This window comes from Chamaea fasciata, unplaced genomic scaffold (assembly GCF_029207755.1).
Source record: "Chamaea fasciata isolate MVZ Bird 193981 ecotype frontalis unplaced genomic scaffold, bChaFas1.0.hap1 SCAF_3, whole genome shotgun sequence".
NCBI lineage: Eukaryota > Metazoa > Chordata > Aves > Passeriformes > Sylviidae > Chamaea > Chamaea fasciata.
Window position 1 is genome coordinate 62074732 of NW_027094088.1, and position 17302 is coordinate 62092033.

General features: G+C 40.0%; 1 protein-coding gene across 2 annotated transcripts in view; it reads right to left on the reverse strand.

The window, feature by feature from the left end:
- Positions 1 to 17302, reverse strand: part of RNF217 (ring finger protein 217) — a 60273-nt gene that overhangs the window by 11181 nt on the left and 31790 nt on the right. For both annotated transcript variants that reach the window (XM_066179264.1, XM_066179265.1), the window contains exons 2-4: positions 14777 to 15010; positions 8067 to 8231; positions 625 to 826 (exon numbers count right to left, since the gene is read on the reverse strand). In XM_066179264.1, coding sequence (XP_066035361.1) covers positions 625 to 826; positions 8067 to 8231; positions 14777 to 15010 — 601 coding nt within the window. The remainder of the gene's footprint in view (positions 1 to 624; positions 827 to 8066; positions 8232 to 14776; positions 15011 to 17302) is intronic.

The window sequence follows — 17302 nt, forward strand, 5'->3', positions numbered from 1 at the left end:
TGTCCTTCTGTAGGTTGAGAGAGATATCAATCCGGCTCAAAAGCAAATTATGAGTGTGTTTTTGTTTAATAAAAAGACATTTTTGGCATCATACTTTTCTGAGCAAAACTAACATATTTAAGTCGTATTTTGTTTCAAGTTGATTTTATCTGAACTAAAGCTAACAGTTAAAATAGTGTCCTCCTATTTATATCGGAAAACCCTGAGTTTTTCAACTCAGATCAGGTTCAAATCCAAAGAGCACTTTACTCAAACAGACTTACACCAAGGTTAATTTAAATAAGGTTCCTCTTCTGACCCATTTCTACAATATACCTTCAGAATAATGACCACAGACAGCAACGTGCATATTGACAGCACTCCCAGTTTGCTTATGTATTATCAAAAAAAAATAGGAAAAAAATCTATCAGAAGAGGACACAATACTTAATCATACACAACCCATCTAAAAAGAGAGGGCAAATGCCATATACTTAAATATACTTAATAAGCCATCTTTTGAATAACTGAAAAACAAGTTACCCATCCAATCCTTTAAACCACTAGTCTTAATTTAACTATAATTGCCCTATCCCCCCACCACTTCACTGCGCAGCTCTCCACAAGGAGCATCAATCCACTCACCACAGACGGAGCCTCTCACTAATCTCCTTAAGTGTGGTCTCTCAGGGAGGTAGCGGTATTTGCATCCAAAGATACTGAGGTTTGATGTGTGATCTCCAAAGAAGCGGAGCTGGCGGTATCTCTCCCCACAACGGTAACAGAAATTAGTGTTACACTGTGAACAGGTCATGTGGTCACACCCTTCAGTTCTCTGGATGTGGATCTGTATGAGCAGAAGGAAAAAAGAAATATTATTCCCCCCCCTTCCTAAGCACAGGAAAGCGGGCACTACCCAAGGCAGTTCACGTGACACATGAAAAGAAGCTGCAAGCAACTCCCTGATAAGTCAGTATTTGCATTAATTAATACTGCAGTTGGCTTAAGACAATAATGTTTTTCTGAGGCATGTCTCAGAGCATTAAATATGAGTTCTATTGTTTCCAGATTCCCATTTCCTACATAATCCCCCTTTTTGGTTTAAACGCTCTTCATATCAGATGAGAATTCTTGCCCTTACTGAAATTTTGGTTTTATTGCTGAAGTAGATCTGTTAGCACCAAACTTAATTAAAAATAAAAGCAACACAGTGAATATAGTTATGAACTCTGTTTGACCCCTCCACAGATGGGTTTCCCTCTTAGGCCACCTGTGGCTCCACTCCCTTTTCCATCACAAATTGATTTGGCATTTTGTAATAAACACCAGAAAGACACTGCGGTTACAGTGCATGGTTTGAGAAGTATGGACGCTTTTTCCCTCTTAAAAAAAAAAAAAAAAAAAAAGGAAAAAGATTCCACAAACTATACGTGGAATAAAAAATTACACAAAACTTTCATGATACCCACAGCACAGCAAGAAATAGGGTTGCTCCAGTTCTCCAGCCATCCTTCTACCGACTGCCTGCATAAATAGTTCCCCATCCTGCATTCCAAGAACACGTTCCACAATGGAACGGTAGATAGCCTAATAACTGAGGTTGAAAGTGATGCTTGGAGATCATCTATTTTAACCCTTAACTCCAAGCTAGGGTAACTCCTGCCAGATCAGATTGCTCCAGGTCTCATCCCACCAGATTTAAAAAATTTCTAAGCATGGTTGTATCACAGGCTCTCTGAGCAATCTATACCATGCTTCACCATCCTCCCTGGGAATACTTTTTTCCATTACATCCAATTAGAATTTCACCTGTTGAAATTTGCAAGAGACAAATCAATGCCTCCTGAAACTCCTACACTCACCTACACGTATTTATTTTGCAGGAAGGTACAGGCAAAGACCTAGCATGACCACCAATGGCCCTGCAAGCACCAGAGACACTGAAAGCTCAGTGACCTCCAGAGAGAAGCTTGTGACTCCTGGGGTATCCGACATTCTTGAGAGAGTCAAATGCATTTATTCCTTCTTTGCTGTTGCTCAGGGGTGATCTGGGCTCTCACCTTGCTCGCCCAAACATCTATTGAAACTGGCACTTTATACATGTAATAAAGTGATGCTTTCCACCTGCAACACCTTTGTAACTCTTAACCACGAGTAACAGTAGTTTCAGATACACCTGCCAGCATCCCTGTGCCGCATAGTGATCTCAGGATTTGCATTTCTATGCTTTCAAATTCTGCTTTTATACAAAAGCACAGAAAGACATTCACAAAAGAGAGAACTGGGCTATTAAAAACACTGCTTTCTAGTAGGCAAGTATTCCAGTGGACTTAAAATTTGTCTGACCAAGCAAACATCCCCCTCTACCCCAAGGAATTCTTCTGTATCATAGGTGTCCTGTTTTCCAGAAGCACCTGAAAAAACATCATTGCTGATGAGCTTTATAAGCCACTTGACTTCAAAACTTTCACAGTTAAGCACTGACAACAGGCAAAGTGGAAAGAGAAGTCTACCCAATATTATATCAACGTAAGCATAACTTAAGAAAATATACACTTTTTTTTTTCCCCCTAAAAGGGACATTACATTGTCAGTTCGACTTTTACTTCTCAAGTTACACATGAAAAAATGTTGACCCCACTTATGGAGCCACAGTTTATCTACTGTAATTCCTCAGATTAACTTGAACTGAAATGAAGGAATTTTAATAATGATCTCAAGTATTTTGACAAATTAACTTTAAAATTTAATTCAAATTAATTTTTCAGGGGACAATCAGACAGCAACTATACAGACTTTTATAATTTAAAGGGTACTTTTCCTCATCTGCTGATTCTATCTTAAAAATGTAACTGAGGGAACTAGATTTTGTGACTAATGAGAATTAACTGATTGCTTTATTTTCCTTCTGAATCAAGACTGTTGATTCTCCTCTCTCTTCTCTAATATACCAACCCAATTAAATTACCATTCATCCTCATTGGAATTCTGTAGAATATTGGAACCTATACAAATCCTAGATGCAAACCAAAATTACTCCACATTTCAAAAATAAGTTAGTTTTTATTGGTAGTAAGAACTGCAAGGAGATGTTAGCAATAGCCCTTTATGTTCTACTATTCACACCTTTCTGAAGTATCCATCTCCTAGAAACTGCCTGCCATCCTTCTACCCACGCTTTCCTAGAAGTGTCCCAGCTCCAGTTAGTCATGCATTACTCCTGAATAATTGGTCAATCTACTTGTTTCTGCCCTAAAGTCTCCAGACGTACTGTCCTCTTGAAACATGAAAGAAGCTGATAAGGATTTATTTCCTTACAGACAAATACTGCAAATACATGCACTTCATGCTTGCTTCTTCAAAAAGCAAACCATAAAAATATTTTAGTCAATACTCATCTGCCCATGTAACTGTCTTCAAACGCTGCGAATCTGGAACAACCGGCTCTACTCACCTATACCTTTTTATTGCAGAAATTTACCTTTTTTTCCAGTGAGTAAAGACTTGATCAAAAAAAAGAAGCTAAAAACCCCACAAACCTTCAATGCAGGGCTTGGACTCCCTATCACATGCTTTGCAGACTGACAATGCCAGGTGAACGCTGTATCACTCAATCAGGCAGCGTTCAAGCCTAAGACATGACATCTCACCAGATCAACTTCATCTCTGGTTCACACGGGCATGCCTCCGTGCCCTCCAGATAATCTACTGACAGGAATGGATAGCAAATCCATAGGTTGAGAAAGTGATCGCGGCTGGCTCAGATATCATGAACGCTCCTGCTGCACTGATGGCACCACGGCGCACAGGAGGCAGCCGGGGGAATGCGTGGGGCCAGGAATGCCGCTGGCTGTGGGAAGCTGCGGCTGTGCGGGGCCCAGTGCTGTGTGACTGCAGGCTCCCCTGCAGCATGGCAACTGCAAGCCCAGTTTCTGCCTCTGTGCATTCAGTCAAAGCTACCGGCTGCATCCAGTACCCACCGCCTGTTCAAAACCAAAGATGTACACTCACAATACAGGGGAAGGTTTAGCCATTCAGCAACCCAGGAATGACTTCCAGAACAACTGAGGTGAAAACCACACACCAAGGGCAAACACATCCAGTTTGGAGCCTCAAGTAGACAACTGAACTAGCACATTTCAGACCCTCATTTTACCCCCTCTGCATGTTACATGTCCTCTCATAGAAATCTACTAGGGAAATCACTGCCAAGAGTTCTGAGGATGAGTGGCCCTTTCTCCACCCCTGAAGAAAACCTGCACAGCCTTATCCCTTTGTATACAAATAAGGATTCTCCTCCCTCCAGAGGATGAGAATTAATTTGCAGCGTGCTTCCAAAAACTATGCCCTGAATAATTTGATAACACTTATATGAATCAGAACAGATAAGAAGTATACACTCCTTTATTTGCATTGACATGCTTGTTCTTAAATTTCTGCTGCTGTTCAAAGCCTTCTAAGCCAGAGCTGCAATGTGGTGTTTCTTCAGATAGTGTTGCTTTGGGAATCTGTGGTAAGATAACACCAACATGGAGTATTTCCTTGTTTTGGTTTGCTGCACTGTAAAAACACTTGTGGAAACAAAAGCATTTTGTTGCAAACATACCAAGAAATTGCAAAAAATAACCCCTTAAAACAGTACTGGGGAAAGACAAATAATGTTATAGATTTTGGCAAATAACCAACTTACACTAGAATAAGACCAGCACTTTTTGGATCAGTCCTGTTGAGAAAAAGGGTTTATACTGACCCTCAAAACAGTGTATAGCAAATTTGGAAAAGGCTCCATTAAGAAAAAAAGCCAAAACAGAATTAAGATACAGTTTAAAAAAGTAGCATTTTTCCATATTTCTGTACTGACACACAGTCACAACATGAATCTATAATTAAGCACTTGGACAGTGTGTAACATTTTTGTAATCTTATGCAAACACATCTTGGAGAGAACCAGGAAAATATAAGCCATTCCTATTAGATGTGCTAAAGCTGTATCCAGGAACAAGTAGTCAAGTTTAAGCTTATGTAACAGTCCCCACTACATTCACATTACACAGTATTATGTTTTTTCAAATCACTTACCCAAACCACTGAAATACTCATATTTGCCTGAGGATCTGCCTCTGTATACACACACCCCGTTAAGTGTGTTTTGATCTTCTTACCTGCATGCCCAGACAAGATAATGCATTCTATTTCTCCATGGTACAGCTAAAAAGAGTCGTGTGCATATGTACTTGTGTGTATAAATAATTACCTTCAGAAGCTATCTATCTGTAAAATATGGGAACAGTTCACACTGTAATCACTATCACACTTCAGAAGTTACCAGTAATTTTACATATTACTTCAGTAAAGAAACAGTGCCTCTAAGTTTCTACCTGTAATTTCCACTAATTTCAGTTTTAGTGTAAAGATGAAATACTAATAGCTTTAGGCACAATTTAGTATTGACTTTCCCTCAATCTATTTGTCAATTTTGGCTGCTGCAAATTTTCAACAAAAATATGAAAGAGGTTTAAAAAAAAAAAAAAGCATTTTTTCACCTGAAACATGGCCTCCATGAACCTAGAACATGGATAAATCAAGCAGTGTGTTACAAATTATTTTCTCTGTCACTATTTTATTTGGAAATAGGATTATCATCTGATTCAATGTCATTTTATAAACAGGTTTTGGAGGGAGGAATGGATGGGAGAGAGAGGCAGAGAATAGGAGGTCTAATTCCCCCAACTTCAAATTGGTAACTGTTAGATTGCTTATCCCCACATGCCCAAATACCTACTAAAGATTTGATGAAGAATATTGCTTAAGATGTATTTTTTTAACTACTCAAAGATGTATTTTTTGAACTAACTGTCGGCTAAGTGATACTTTTGATTACTTGCATATTAGAGATTTGATTTTAAAATAAATTGAGATTGTAGGAAGAAGACTTTTTTTCCACTTCTGAAGAAAAAAGTATCAAGAGTTGGGGTAGCAACACAGTTTAATAAAAGGTTGAATTCCCTCCTCAACATTCCCTTACTGTGCCAAATTACCAGGAAGGACTTAACAGAGGTTCTTTTTCTGTGCTAGTTTCATAAGTTTCCATACTGCCTCCCACCATGTAGGAGGTTTTATTTTCCTTTGATTAAGAAAAGAAACCACCAGTATTTTTTAAATTAGCAGCAAAACTCAAGCAACTTCATGCTTCAGAATTAGTAACAAGCCATGTAAGTTTCAAGTGTTCAGCCTTTTCTTCTGATGATGGTGAAAAGAGTTGAATATTTAAATGTGGCATTTTAACTTTTTACTTATTCAGGCTATAATGTTAGACATAGCAGTTTTAGTTCCTTTCTCTTTCCAGCTATCAGCCTTCTTACCACTCCTGTTTTTCCACATCCGTATATTTTTGTTTAGTCCACCTTCTTAATTTTTTGGACAATTTATTTCAAGTTACATCATTCCCAGTGTCATAAAATCTGAACCTGGACACAAGTCAAACACTTAAAATCAAAACACATACTTCTTCCCATTCTAAAAGGAACAAAGTATTTTACTTAAAGACTTCCCAGAAAGTGAACACTTTTAGAACTGACTCAAACCTATCAACTCTTACCAAAACGCAAGCTGCAAAAACTCTGGTAAAAGGTCACAGGAGTGCAGGAGGAAGGGTAAACAACCAGCTGCTGATTTCAGAGCTTTCCAATTTTGCTCATGTTTTGAAATCCTTCAATTTCAAGCTATGGCATCACAGTCCTTTGTTTCTCAAAGACCAAAATATGATACTTAGTAAACCGATGAACACTTTCTTATTTGCATAGTGTTAGGCTCAAAGTGTGACACATACTTTGTATGTTTATAAGTAAATCTTCCCATTCAATATTTATTTTCTATGGAAAGGTCCAGTTTTGACTTACTACTCTGTTGGTAGCTGTGAAAAAAATAGTGAACAAATTTAAGAGCAGCTTTCATTAAGGGCAACTGGGGCAGGGGAGTGCAGGGCTGTTCCATCTCATTTGAGTAGTGGAAATACCTCTCATCTCTGAAGGTATAAATGACATTTTTAGGGTGTGGAACTGCATTCCAGTGTTGAAAATTTATAATGAGAAAGACTTCAGAGAATCATCTAGGTTGGAGATGACCTCTGAGACCATCAACCTTTGATGGCCCTGCCACATCCAGTCATTTCTTGAACACCTCCAGGCTGGTGACTCCCATCACCTCCCTGGCAGCCCATTCCAACGTTTAACAACCCTTTCCACAAGGAAATTCCTCCTAATGTCCTGCCTGAACCTCCCCTGGGGCAGCTTGATGCCATGCTCTCTTGTCATGTCACTGGTTGCCTGGGAAGGAAGAGGCCAGCCTCCACCTGGCTACACCCTCCTTTCATGCAGTTGTGGAGAACAAAAAGGTGCCTCCTGAGCCTCCTATCTCCAGGCTAGAAACGAGGCTCAGGGGGGACCCCAGCCACTCCTCACAGGACTTGTGCTCCAGACCTCTCACCAGCACTGTTGCCCTTCTCTGGACTCACTCCAGCACCTCAATGTCCTTCTTGAAGTGAATGGCCCAGAACTGGACACAGCACTTGAGGTGTGGCCTGTGAAGTCCCACCCAGAGGTACAGCTTGTGAAGAAGTAACATTCAATCCTACAAAACTTAAAGTTTTGCCTAGTCTTAGTTTCCCTTAGTTAATTAGCTGACAGAGTATTTCCAGCCTTATTCAGACACTGAATACACTCAAACTCTCTGGAAAACCTGACAAAGGGCACTGTATTTCTCTAAGCTTTCCATTTCTTTAAAGCTTTATTTTAGGATTAATTTATCCTGTAATTAATTAACCCAAACATTTTGACAATTCTAAGCATACATCAAAGCCCCCTCAATAATTTCCATAATGTTTCTTTTACTTGCAGATGTTCTGCAGAATCAGTGCGGGAACCAGCAAAAAAATCTGACCTGTTTTTCTCAATGGGGCATTAACAAGAAACTGCACAGCAAGTGTGAATTTCATTTCCAATGCTGAGCAGAAGCTACAAATATTTATTCTAAAAGTATATTTGAACAGTTTGAAGCCACTACCTGCAAGCCAAGGGAGAGCAGCTCACCTTGCATTTTGGACACTTCTGGGCATTCCTCTGCCCGTGTTCGATTTCGTTGGCCCAGTGACGTAACAGCTTGTCTCCCTTCTTGTATTCTTTGCAGTTAACGCCTTCATGCCAGGGAGAGTGGCACTTGAAACACCAGATAAATTGGCAAGATGGACACTGGATCTGTATAAATGAGAAAACACCACACATTTGCAAGCTGGGTGCTGATACAACTAGAAAGCCTGTTTTAAAACCATTGCTCTCCAATTAAGAGAGCAGCTGCCCAGCAAAGATCTAACATCTTTTGGAGGCTGTTTTAAAAACACAAGAAGGTGTGGAAGCTAGCTTGTTCTTTTCCTTTTTAAACAAGAGAAAATAAAGAAGTAATTACTAAAGCAGTAATTACTAAAGCTGGGAAAGGCCTCAATCAAATGAAGCACAAGTAGCTTGGTTGAATCACAGGCACTACTTCCCAAAGCGATTGTGTGGCTCAATTGACAAAAGGCAGAATCCAGAAAGCTTATTCAATTGCCTCCAATACATTCATGAGAACCCCTAAAAATTAGCTGACAGTTTCCAGTGCGGTGGATCTGTCCTTTACCAGGAAAAATCTGTACTGCCAAGGCTATTACAGAAAGTACTTGGTCTTCTGAAGGGGCTCTACGGAACTCAGCACGGGTTATGAAGCTTATATTAGAAATGTTCCTGGGAAAAGGGGCCATGAGCAAGGCTCTCATCCAAGAGCCACAGCTACCAATGGGAAGTCAGGCACCTCCTTTGGCTCTTGATTGCGTCAAGGCAAGCTGACGCTGTGCCAAACAGCCCACTTGCTACAGACCACACCTAATGGCAAAACCCACAAGCCATATTCAAATTGAGAAAGGATCTATTCTTTCCACTCCCTCAGTTTTAAATCATTGTGTCAAACAGGTACCATCATCATCACATCTTCTTCCACAGCCTGCTTATTTCTTTTCTGAAAAGCTAAGGCAGCTGCTCTGTTTGCAGGAGGAATAAACAGAGGCACATTGCAGCTGCTTATCTGACGAAAGACAGGCCTCCAACCTGGATCATGACTAAGGAAAGCAAGATCTAGAAGTCACATGAGACTCAAGCACATCCAGGCTCCTGCAACAGATTCACTTCTGCTGTGTTTGGCAGCAAAACATCTCAGCCTCTCAAGAGACTGCTGAGCCTTGTCCAGCATCTCCAGTTGCAGTCCATGTCTGGCACTGCCCAGGCTTTGTAGCCAGGTGATGGATGGGATTGAGGACTTCAACCAGCCAAACCAAGGGTGTTTGATTATATCTGTGTTCAGACTTGGTTCACCACCAAACCACAGAAACATCTGTGCTGACCATGCATAGTGTGGGGGTGCTTCTTAGGAAACTATAGTATAGTCACATTTGAAGTTCCCAAAACGTATTTCTCAAGTTCTCACTCCCACCAGCGGCTGTGCCCTCCTGTTGAGTCATGACAACTGGTGTTATGCTTTCTTGACTACAATTAAGAGTCCAAAGTAGGTGCTCTGATCTCCCTTACATATTTTGCCTGGGCTAGCCAAAATTATTTACACATGCAATCACTACATCTTGTTTAAAGGAAAAGAACACATTAGGACTGAAACATGTGCATTACAAACACCATTAGTTTTTACCTGAAAATTTGTTCAAGGCCATGATAAAGTTTAAAACAAAAGCAATACAAAACAGTGCCCTTGCTCAAATGAGCCACTGGCCAAAATGATGAATCAATGAAAATATACTAACTTGCATCTCTGCCTCCCAGATGAATTCTCCTAATAAAACCAATTTAAAAGAAAGGAAATTTCCTCCTCTGAGGAACCTGAAGAATGATATACATATATATATATATATATCTACTAACCAAACTAACACAAAGCACTGATTAATGTTCCACAATACTTTGAAAACCAATATACACAACACAGCCATCTCACATATCCTAACTCCTACCTCTGGAACTTTCTTTTTTCCTTTCTCTTCCCCACTCCCTCCCAGCACTGAATTTATGTCTTTCAACAACACATATCACAGTGTCCTACTGCTGGGAAGACAGATTATAGCAAGCATCATATTGTAGGACTCAGTATTTGTTATGCCTCAGCCAAAGATGGAGCTTGTAGCTGCAAGTAAGTGTTCTACAACCTGAAAACTTTTATCAGTTGCAGTATTCAGACATTTGAAATAGAACATGGTTGTTAAAACGTACAAACCCAAATCAACAGGTTAGGAAGCTGCAAGTTAAAGCTTCTTCCTTAAAAAAGGCAAGATAATTTAAAACACAAGCTCTGTGGGTTTGTTTTTTGGTGAATATCTGACAAATTAATTGCATACTCTATCTTCCTATTATAGCATGTACATAAGTGAAAACAATACAGCAGCCATCAGGATATATATTTAAACTTACACAAGCACACTGACATCAGGTGTTTCCAAACACATTAATCAGAAAGTACTGAAATACAGAATGAAGCTAAAACCACAGGAACTCAAAATAACATTTCTTACCACAAATGGCCCTAACTGAACTAGTGAGAACTATGTTTCATTACTAGTTTCCTCTTCCACCTGTCACCCTGACAGCACCTTCCTCAAAACTGAACTTGTAAGTAGTTTTTATATTTTGAATAGGCCATTCCACCTCTCTGTGGGTTCAGTGCTTCCTCAGCATAACTGAAGCAAGCAAAGAAAACTATGTCCTTTAAGCAGTTATGAACCTTATTTTTCTTGGAACTAGTGACTGCAAAACAAACCCCTAAAACCATTTAAACTTGGATGCAGGGTGATGCCCCTGTGCTTAAGAAACAGAACAGAGCAATTACAGCAGTTTCACATTTTTATTTCACTTTTTCTCTGCTTTTCTGAAAGAAATATTAAATATTATTTGATTTATGCTTCAAGGACACAAAAATGCTATGTACATATAATTTTAAACCAGTAAATATAGCCCAGCAAAGCAGACAGACTATATCTGCAAAACAAAACATTAACTTCTGTTTTTTCAAATATGTTTTTCCTCACACAAACATTTTCCCACTTATTTTACAATTTCTCTTTCTTTTGATTAGAATTGAGAGGATGGACATATACACAAACATCTATGCCATCTGGAGATTAGCCTCCCTTGAAATAGAAAATTTTGCACAACTTTGTGTTCTAACTCTCTTGGTTCTCAGCTTTCTGAAACACTCAACTCTGAGGCTAACATCTTCCATTTCCTTAGCAAGCCTCTTTACTGCAAGCTACTTTATCTATCAGTTTCCTCACCCCACAGGAAAAGATTTTTCAAAACTGGTAGATAACTTCAACAAAAAACACAACTCAATGTGACCTTATAATAGCAAAACTGACTGCATGTGCAAAATATTCCTAGAATCTGAAGGTACAAAAAGCTTAGTGGGATTTTCTGCTGCTTGGTGGAACAGTAGCTATATAACAGGGTGGCCAAATTAATTATGCAATTAACTGATTACATAAATTACAGTCTCTAGCTGCAGACACTGTCACTTTATTTGAAAATAAATATGGGCTCCAGCCAAAACAACTTCCTTCTCATCATCATCAACCCATCCCCTCTCTTGAAACAGCTGAAAATAAGCAACAGCAAAACAAATAAATTTCTACCCCATTAGGGTTGATCTTTTTGAGCCAGCTCCCAGTGTGACACCAAAACATCCACATAAGCAAAAGCAGGCTGGCAGGAACGAACAGCTGAGAGCAAGGAGGGAGAGCACAGCAAAACCACCACATCGGCAGCAGCTGAGGCTCAAGGTAGACTGAAGTGATGCATAGACATGAAGGTATCTGCCACTTAAAAGTTAAGATCTGATTCAAAGTTGGGGAGCTAACAGATCAGCTCTATCACAGCATCTCTGCTGGTAGAAATTCCTGCTAGTTCTAGAACAACTTTCAGGAATTCTTTAGTAGTTAAAAAAAAAAGGTAGTTTGTGTAACAATTGCATTGAAAAAGCATTTACATTCGCAAACCCCAAGCACTCAAGTCCTGCTTTTATGTGACGTGTATCTCTTGACAGAAGTGAACAAGAAAATTTCATTATGAATCTCACAGAGCAGAGTATTGCTTCTCCATGGCAAGTGACAGGCCAAAAAACTAACTTTAACAGGCAAAAGCCAGAGGCTCCTCACAGAACAAGTCTTCTTACTCACTCTTGTGAAACCTTTACCTGTTGCACGCACAGGAACTCAACCAGCAATTTTTCAATTTCTGCCCATTTCCACTACACTTTTGCGTAACAGCTCTGAACAAAGGTTTGTTAGGGTCTTGTCTGCAACCACATTACACTCTCAATTCAGGATATATGAGAGGGGACAAGGAAATTTTCAGAGTTAACGCTGGATCCATTTGCAATAAAAATATTTTATATAGAAAATCAAATAGTTCTCTTGCTGCTCTGTGTGGCCCTAAGTGGCACTAATGGTAGAATAAAAGTCTGGATAGCAAGTTCTCCTTTTCTACCCCTCCTTCTTCCTCAACATACATGTTAACTTCCCAGGCTTAGTACACCACGACTCGAATCTCAGCCAATTGAACTGCTGGACCTAGATCAGCTTGGCTGACACAAATCAGCTACAACAAGAAAAACTAATTTATAACTTTGCCGCCTCTTTAAATTTCCATTTTATTTGTAATTTTAAATACTGTATCAAAATTTTAGAAATGGAATTAACATTTTTAAAGTATCAGTTCAAATGAAGTCTTGGATTGTAGAGTGCTATCCCCTTGCAGTTTATAAAAGAGTGAGTGTACCGGCTGTGCTGTGATCCTACCAGCAGGCTTGTGGATACGTGTTCCCCACACATGACTCAGTTCTCCTGAAGCCAACACTTGCAGTGCTGGTGCAGAATTCATCTGCTGCAACTGCTGTTTATATTATTTGCATGTGAATGGGGCACAAAAGAAAATGCGTCTTCGCCTCCAAACAGCCTAAAATTCAAGACACAATGTGTATATATAATCACACGAGAACCAAAGATAATATTGGTTCACAACTATTTTGTGTATGTAAATTACTCACATATACTCCACGTATAGTCATCTTTTTAAACCTTCTCCCTGCAATAAAACTTATCCTTGTGCTAAGCTTAAAATAAATCACTAAAACTGTACAGAAAACAGTTTAGGTTCAAGGAGTATGCTGAAGCCCTGTGGACCATGATCATTCATACTGCTTGCCAGCATTTTCCCAATTATGTTTCTGACTAGCATCAACCAGATATTCTTGCACAAAACACCTGGGCTCAGCTCAAAGGATAGATTTTGCCAGAGTCTGCTGCCAGGAGATTTAAGCTCTACAGATCACAGATACACACACTGAACCACCACATGACCAGTGAACTGCTCCTGGCTTGCACTGTACATCACACAGTCTCCCATTCCTTCCCACTGTGGTTTGTAGGGCAGTTGGGAACATTTTAACTCATAAAAGAGCACCGGTTATGCTCTGAGGAGCGTTCTCAGATCTGGCAGGCCTGTGATACAACAGCTGCACCACCAATGACCCGCACCTGTGGGACACTAACAGCCTCTGACGCCTTAATAGAGGTGGCTGCCAAAGCATTACAAGCTCTGATCTATCCTGGATTACATCTGATGTGTGGTGATGATGAAGCAGATGGGTGAAGGAGAATCGCTTTGGGCAGAAGGAATTTTACTTGCAGTTTCAAATGTTTTCCACCACAATGAAAGACGACAAAAATTTGAAAACACTGAGTCCAACAGCGTGGCATGTAATTCATGTCCTATACAGATATGCACAAATAGCTCATAACTTGGAATTAGCATTACCAACTTTTCAACTCCAATGAATACACAACCTTCCACCTTTTAATCTTCATACTGGGCTGAATCTTATGCTGTGTAATTAGTGCTATCTAAACAGTCATCTAAACTCCTACTGAGGAGAACTGGTTTGTCCAGGAAAGGCCAGCTCAGTCATGAAATTAACCACAACTAATCTAGTAACTGGATGGAAAACTATCACAGAACATGGTGCTGCAGACAACGGCTATCTTCTGGAACTTAGATGGACTTTCAGCAGCTCAAAGCTTATTATAAATTCTTGCTTTTTATCTTTGATTAAAATCACAGTATAAGAAACTGTTCTATGAAAAGAAATGCTGCAGAAATGTGGGGTTTTTTTCCTCTATTTCTCAAAGTTCTGCATTGTGAATGATGAGACTACAGTAATGTATAACCTCTGTTAAGGGAGTGAAGAAATCAGAATCAACATGCAGGACAGACAACAGTTCTATTACTAAGGAAGAAGCAAAGCCAACAGCCTTCATCATAAATGCCCAGAACTCACCCAGAGTTTCAGGGAAAACTTAAAAGTGGTGTGTCTAAGGTCATAGTGGCAACTCCCCTTTCCCAGTCTCTTCTGACTATGACCATACTATTTTCATGTCAGAAAGAAAAGACTCTTTAAATTAAAATGAATCTCAGGACAAATTTATGCCACCTACCAAAAAAAAAAAAAAAAAAAAACCAAACCAGGCTGAAGAGTTCAGCTGCTTGAACTGTTAGAAGTCAATTAAGTACTTAATCAGTGATGTACTACAGGTTCATATTCCTAATCACAGCTTGCACACAGCTCCAGTGAAACAAAAAAGTTCATTTAATGCTCACCAAATGCTGTCCTACTTTTGCAGTGCCATCTAACCCACAGCCCCGGCAAGCATGCTCACTTTGTATTTGTTCTCCAATTTGGCAGGGGTAGGAATGTGGCCTCTCCTCCGGAAGGTTGTAAAGTGCTTGCACTGAGGGCATGGCTTGGTGCTGGAGTCAATGCGGCTGAGTTCCAGGAAATATTTATACTTGATGATGTCATCATGGGGCAGGTTATAGAGGACAGTTGTTTCATCCAGGTGTTCACTGCACTCTGTGATGGGGCATTTTATATCCGCTTGTCCCAGCTGCACCTGCGTATATGAAAAAAAAGAGCTGTATGACATTTTGCTTGGAAAAGTTCAGCAAGCATTGCTGAATTTTGTGAGGAAAATTAACTTCAAATAATTACCCTGACAACTGCAGTTATTAAACATATTCTCTCAGTGTATGTACCATGGCTACATACACCACAAAACCAGATACAAGTCCTAACTAACAATGTCCACTCAGTACTCCATACTCTGGGTACTTTGGGTGTAATGAATGGTCAGTTCACCACAGTCATGGCTTACAAAAGCTGCGAGAAAGCAGACAATAGAAACATCTGCATACTGTTTCACTGCACAATGATATTTGGAATCACAGTACAGAGAAATTATAGGTCAATTTAGGATCAGCAGCTCTGACTCAGGAACCCTGAGCTGATTCCTGCTCAGTGCACTTAGTGCCTCTGCAGTCTGCTTTCAAGAAACTCCTTACATGCCACACTGCACATGCAGAAAGTTTTAACTGAGCTTGGGGCTGATCAAGCTAATATATTGCCCCAGAACTCAAGAGTTAAAAGTTTTAAAAAATACACTCTCCAACAACAACAACATTTAAAAACCTTAATAAAAACCAAACTAAAACCAGACAAACAAACATGAGGTTAACAGGGCAGAATCTGATCTAATAAGTCCTGATGGTTCCAAGCTGATCCATATATTCAGATATCTGCAATGTGTTTCTAGAGCTCCTGAATCCAAGAACTGTGCTGGACCCAGATCTGCACCCTTCATGCTTGGCAGGCTTTAACTGCTCGGACTCCATGCTGAAACTGCAGATCCTACTTGGCCTGGGAGCACCAGAGTTGCATTTGCTTGGCAGTGTCATTTGCTTGGCAGTGCTGATCTTGAGAGTCTGCAATGACCCAGCTAGAGCATGTTTGTGTCTGCCCTAAGTAATCTTGAATGAGTGAGTTTTGACTGCACAAATGCAGCTGACCATCAACTCAACTCCTTCCTAATTGAGTATCTCCATGAGGAGACAGAGGGTGCAACCAGTATCTCTTTCCAAGCATTACTATTTGAAGATTGGCAAGTTTGATTTCCTCACACTGCTTATTCTTTAACATGGACAATTAGAGAAACCTGCCAAACAATACACTAACTATGACAGAAACACTTCAGATGTGGATGCAGATCTCATTGCTGCATAGTGGTACCAGAAGACACCAAGACTCCACTAATGCAGAATTTAAGCTAAAAAAGGAGGGCAAAACCCTAAAAAGCAACACAATGCAACCCTGTCATTGTTGCATCAGCAACTGAGCCACATAGACTCAAACTGAATCATAATACAGTCAGGAACCAGAGCATTAGAAGAGTCATAACAACATGGTATCAAACCCAAGGTTTATACTGATTTAAAAAAAAATTCCTACTGCACTACCTCTGTTCTCTCAGCAACATAGCTAAAACTCAGGAGAGCAGAGAGATTATGTATATGTTAGAGACAGAAATGCAGGGTGTGGACGGCAGCAGCGAGTCTTAGACCAGAGCACAGTGGAGAACACCTCAGCAAGCTACCACTGCCATGGTGCCCTGAGCAGCCTTGGCTCAAGGCACTGGCAGGTCCGGATGGAGGCAAATCTGTCTGCAGGACAGAGGAGAGGCCAGTAATATACCCATTTTTAGGAGGGAAATTCCCTACATTTCATTTCCAGCTCTAAAAGGTGGGCAGAGATCTGCCACATGCAAACAGTGCCAGACCCAGTTTGGCTTTTACACAGATGAGTGTAAGTACAGGAGGAGTACGTATTCAAAGGCATTAAAAAAGAACAGAACAAGAAAATCCCCCAAACCTCACATACTACATGCTGGAAATGCCAACATTTTATACCCGTAGGACACTGATTCACCTGTAGCAGCATGTAAAATTGAAACCGAGCATTGGACTGTTCTCAGAAGAATCAGCCAGTGCATCCAGGAGCTGTACTTAAAAAGCAGATGACAGTCAGTACAGCATTACAGAACACAAACACTCTGAACTAAGAGAACTATTTGCTACAGAAACACAAAAAGCTATTGCACTAGGATTAGCATCAGCTTTTGTTTAGACAAGTATAGTACGCTTTAGAACTGAATAGTCAAATTAATCACACCTATGACTACATCACCCTTTTAAAACAATTTTTATGGATCAGGGAGGTATTAAGAGTTGTATCTTTCTGCCAGGAGTAAACTAGGCTACAATGGAGTAGCACTACATAATGAGAAGGTGCATTGTATCTGACAGTACTTAAGCATTGCTTATATTAAATGCTAGTTAGAACAAACCTGCAT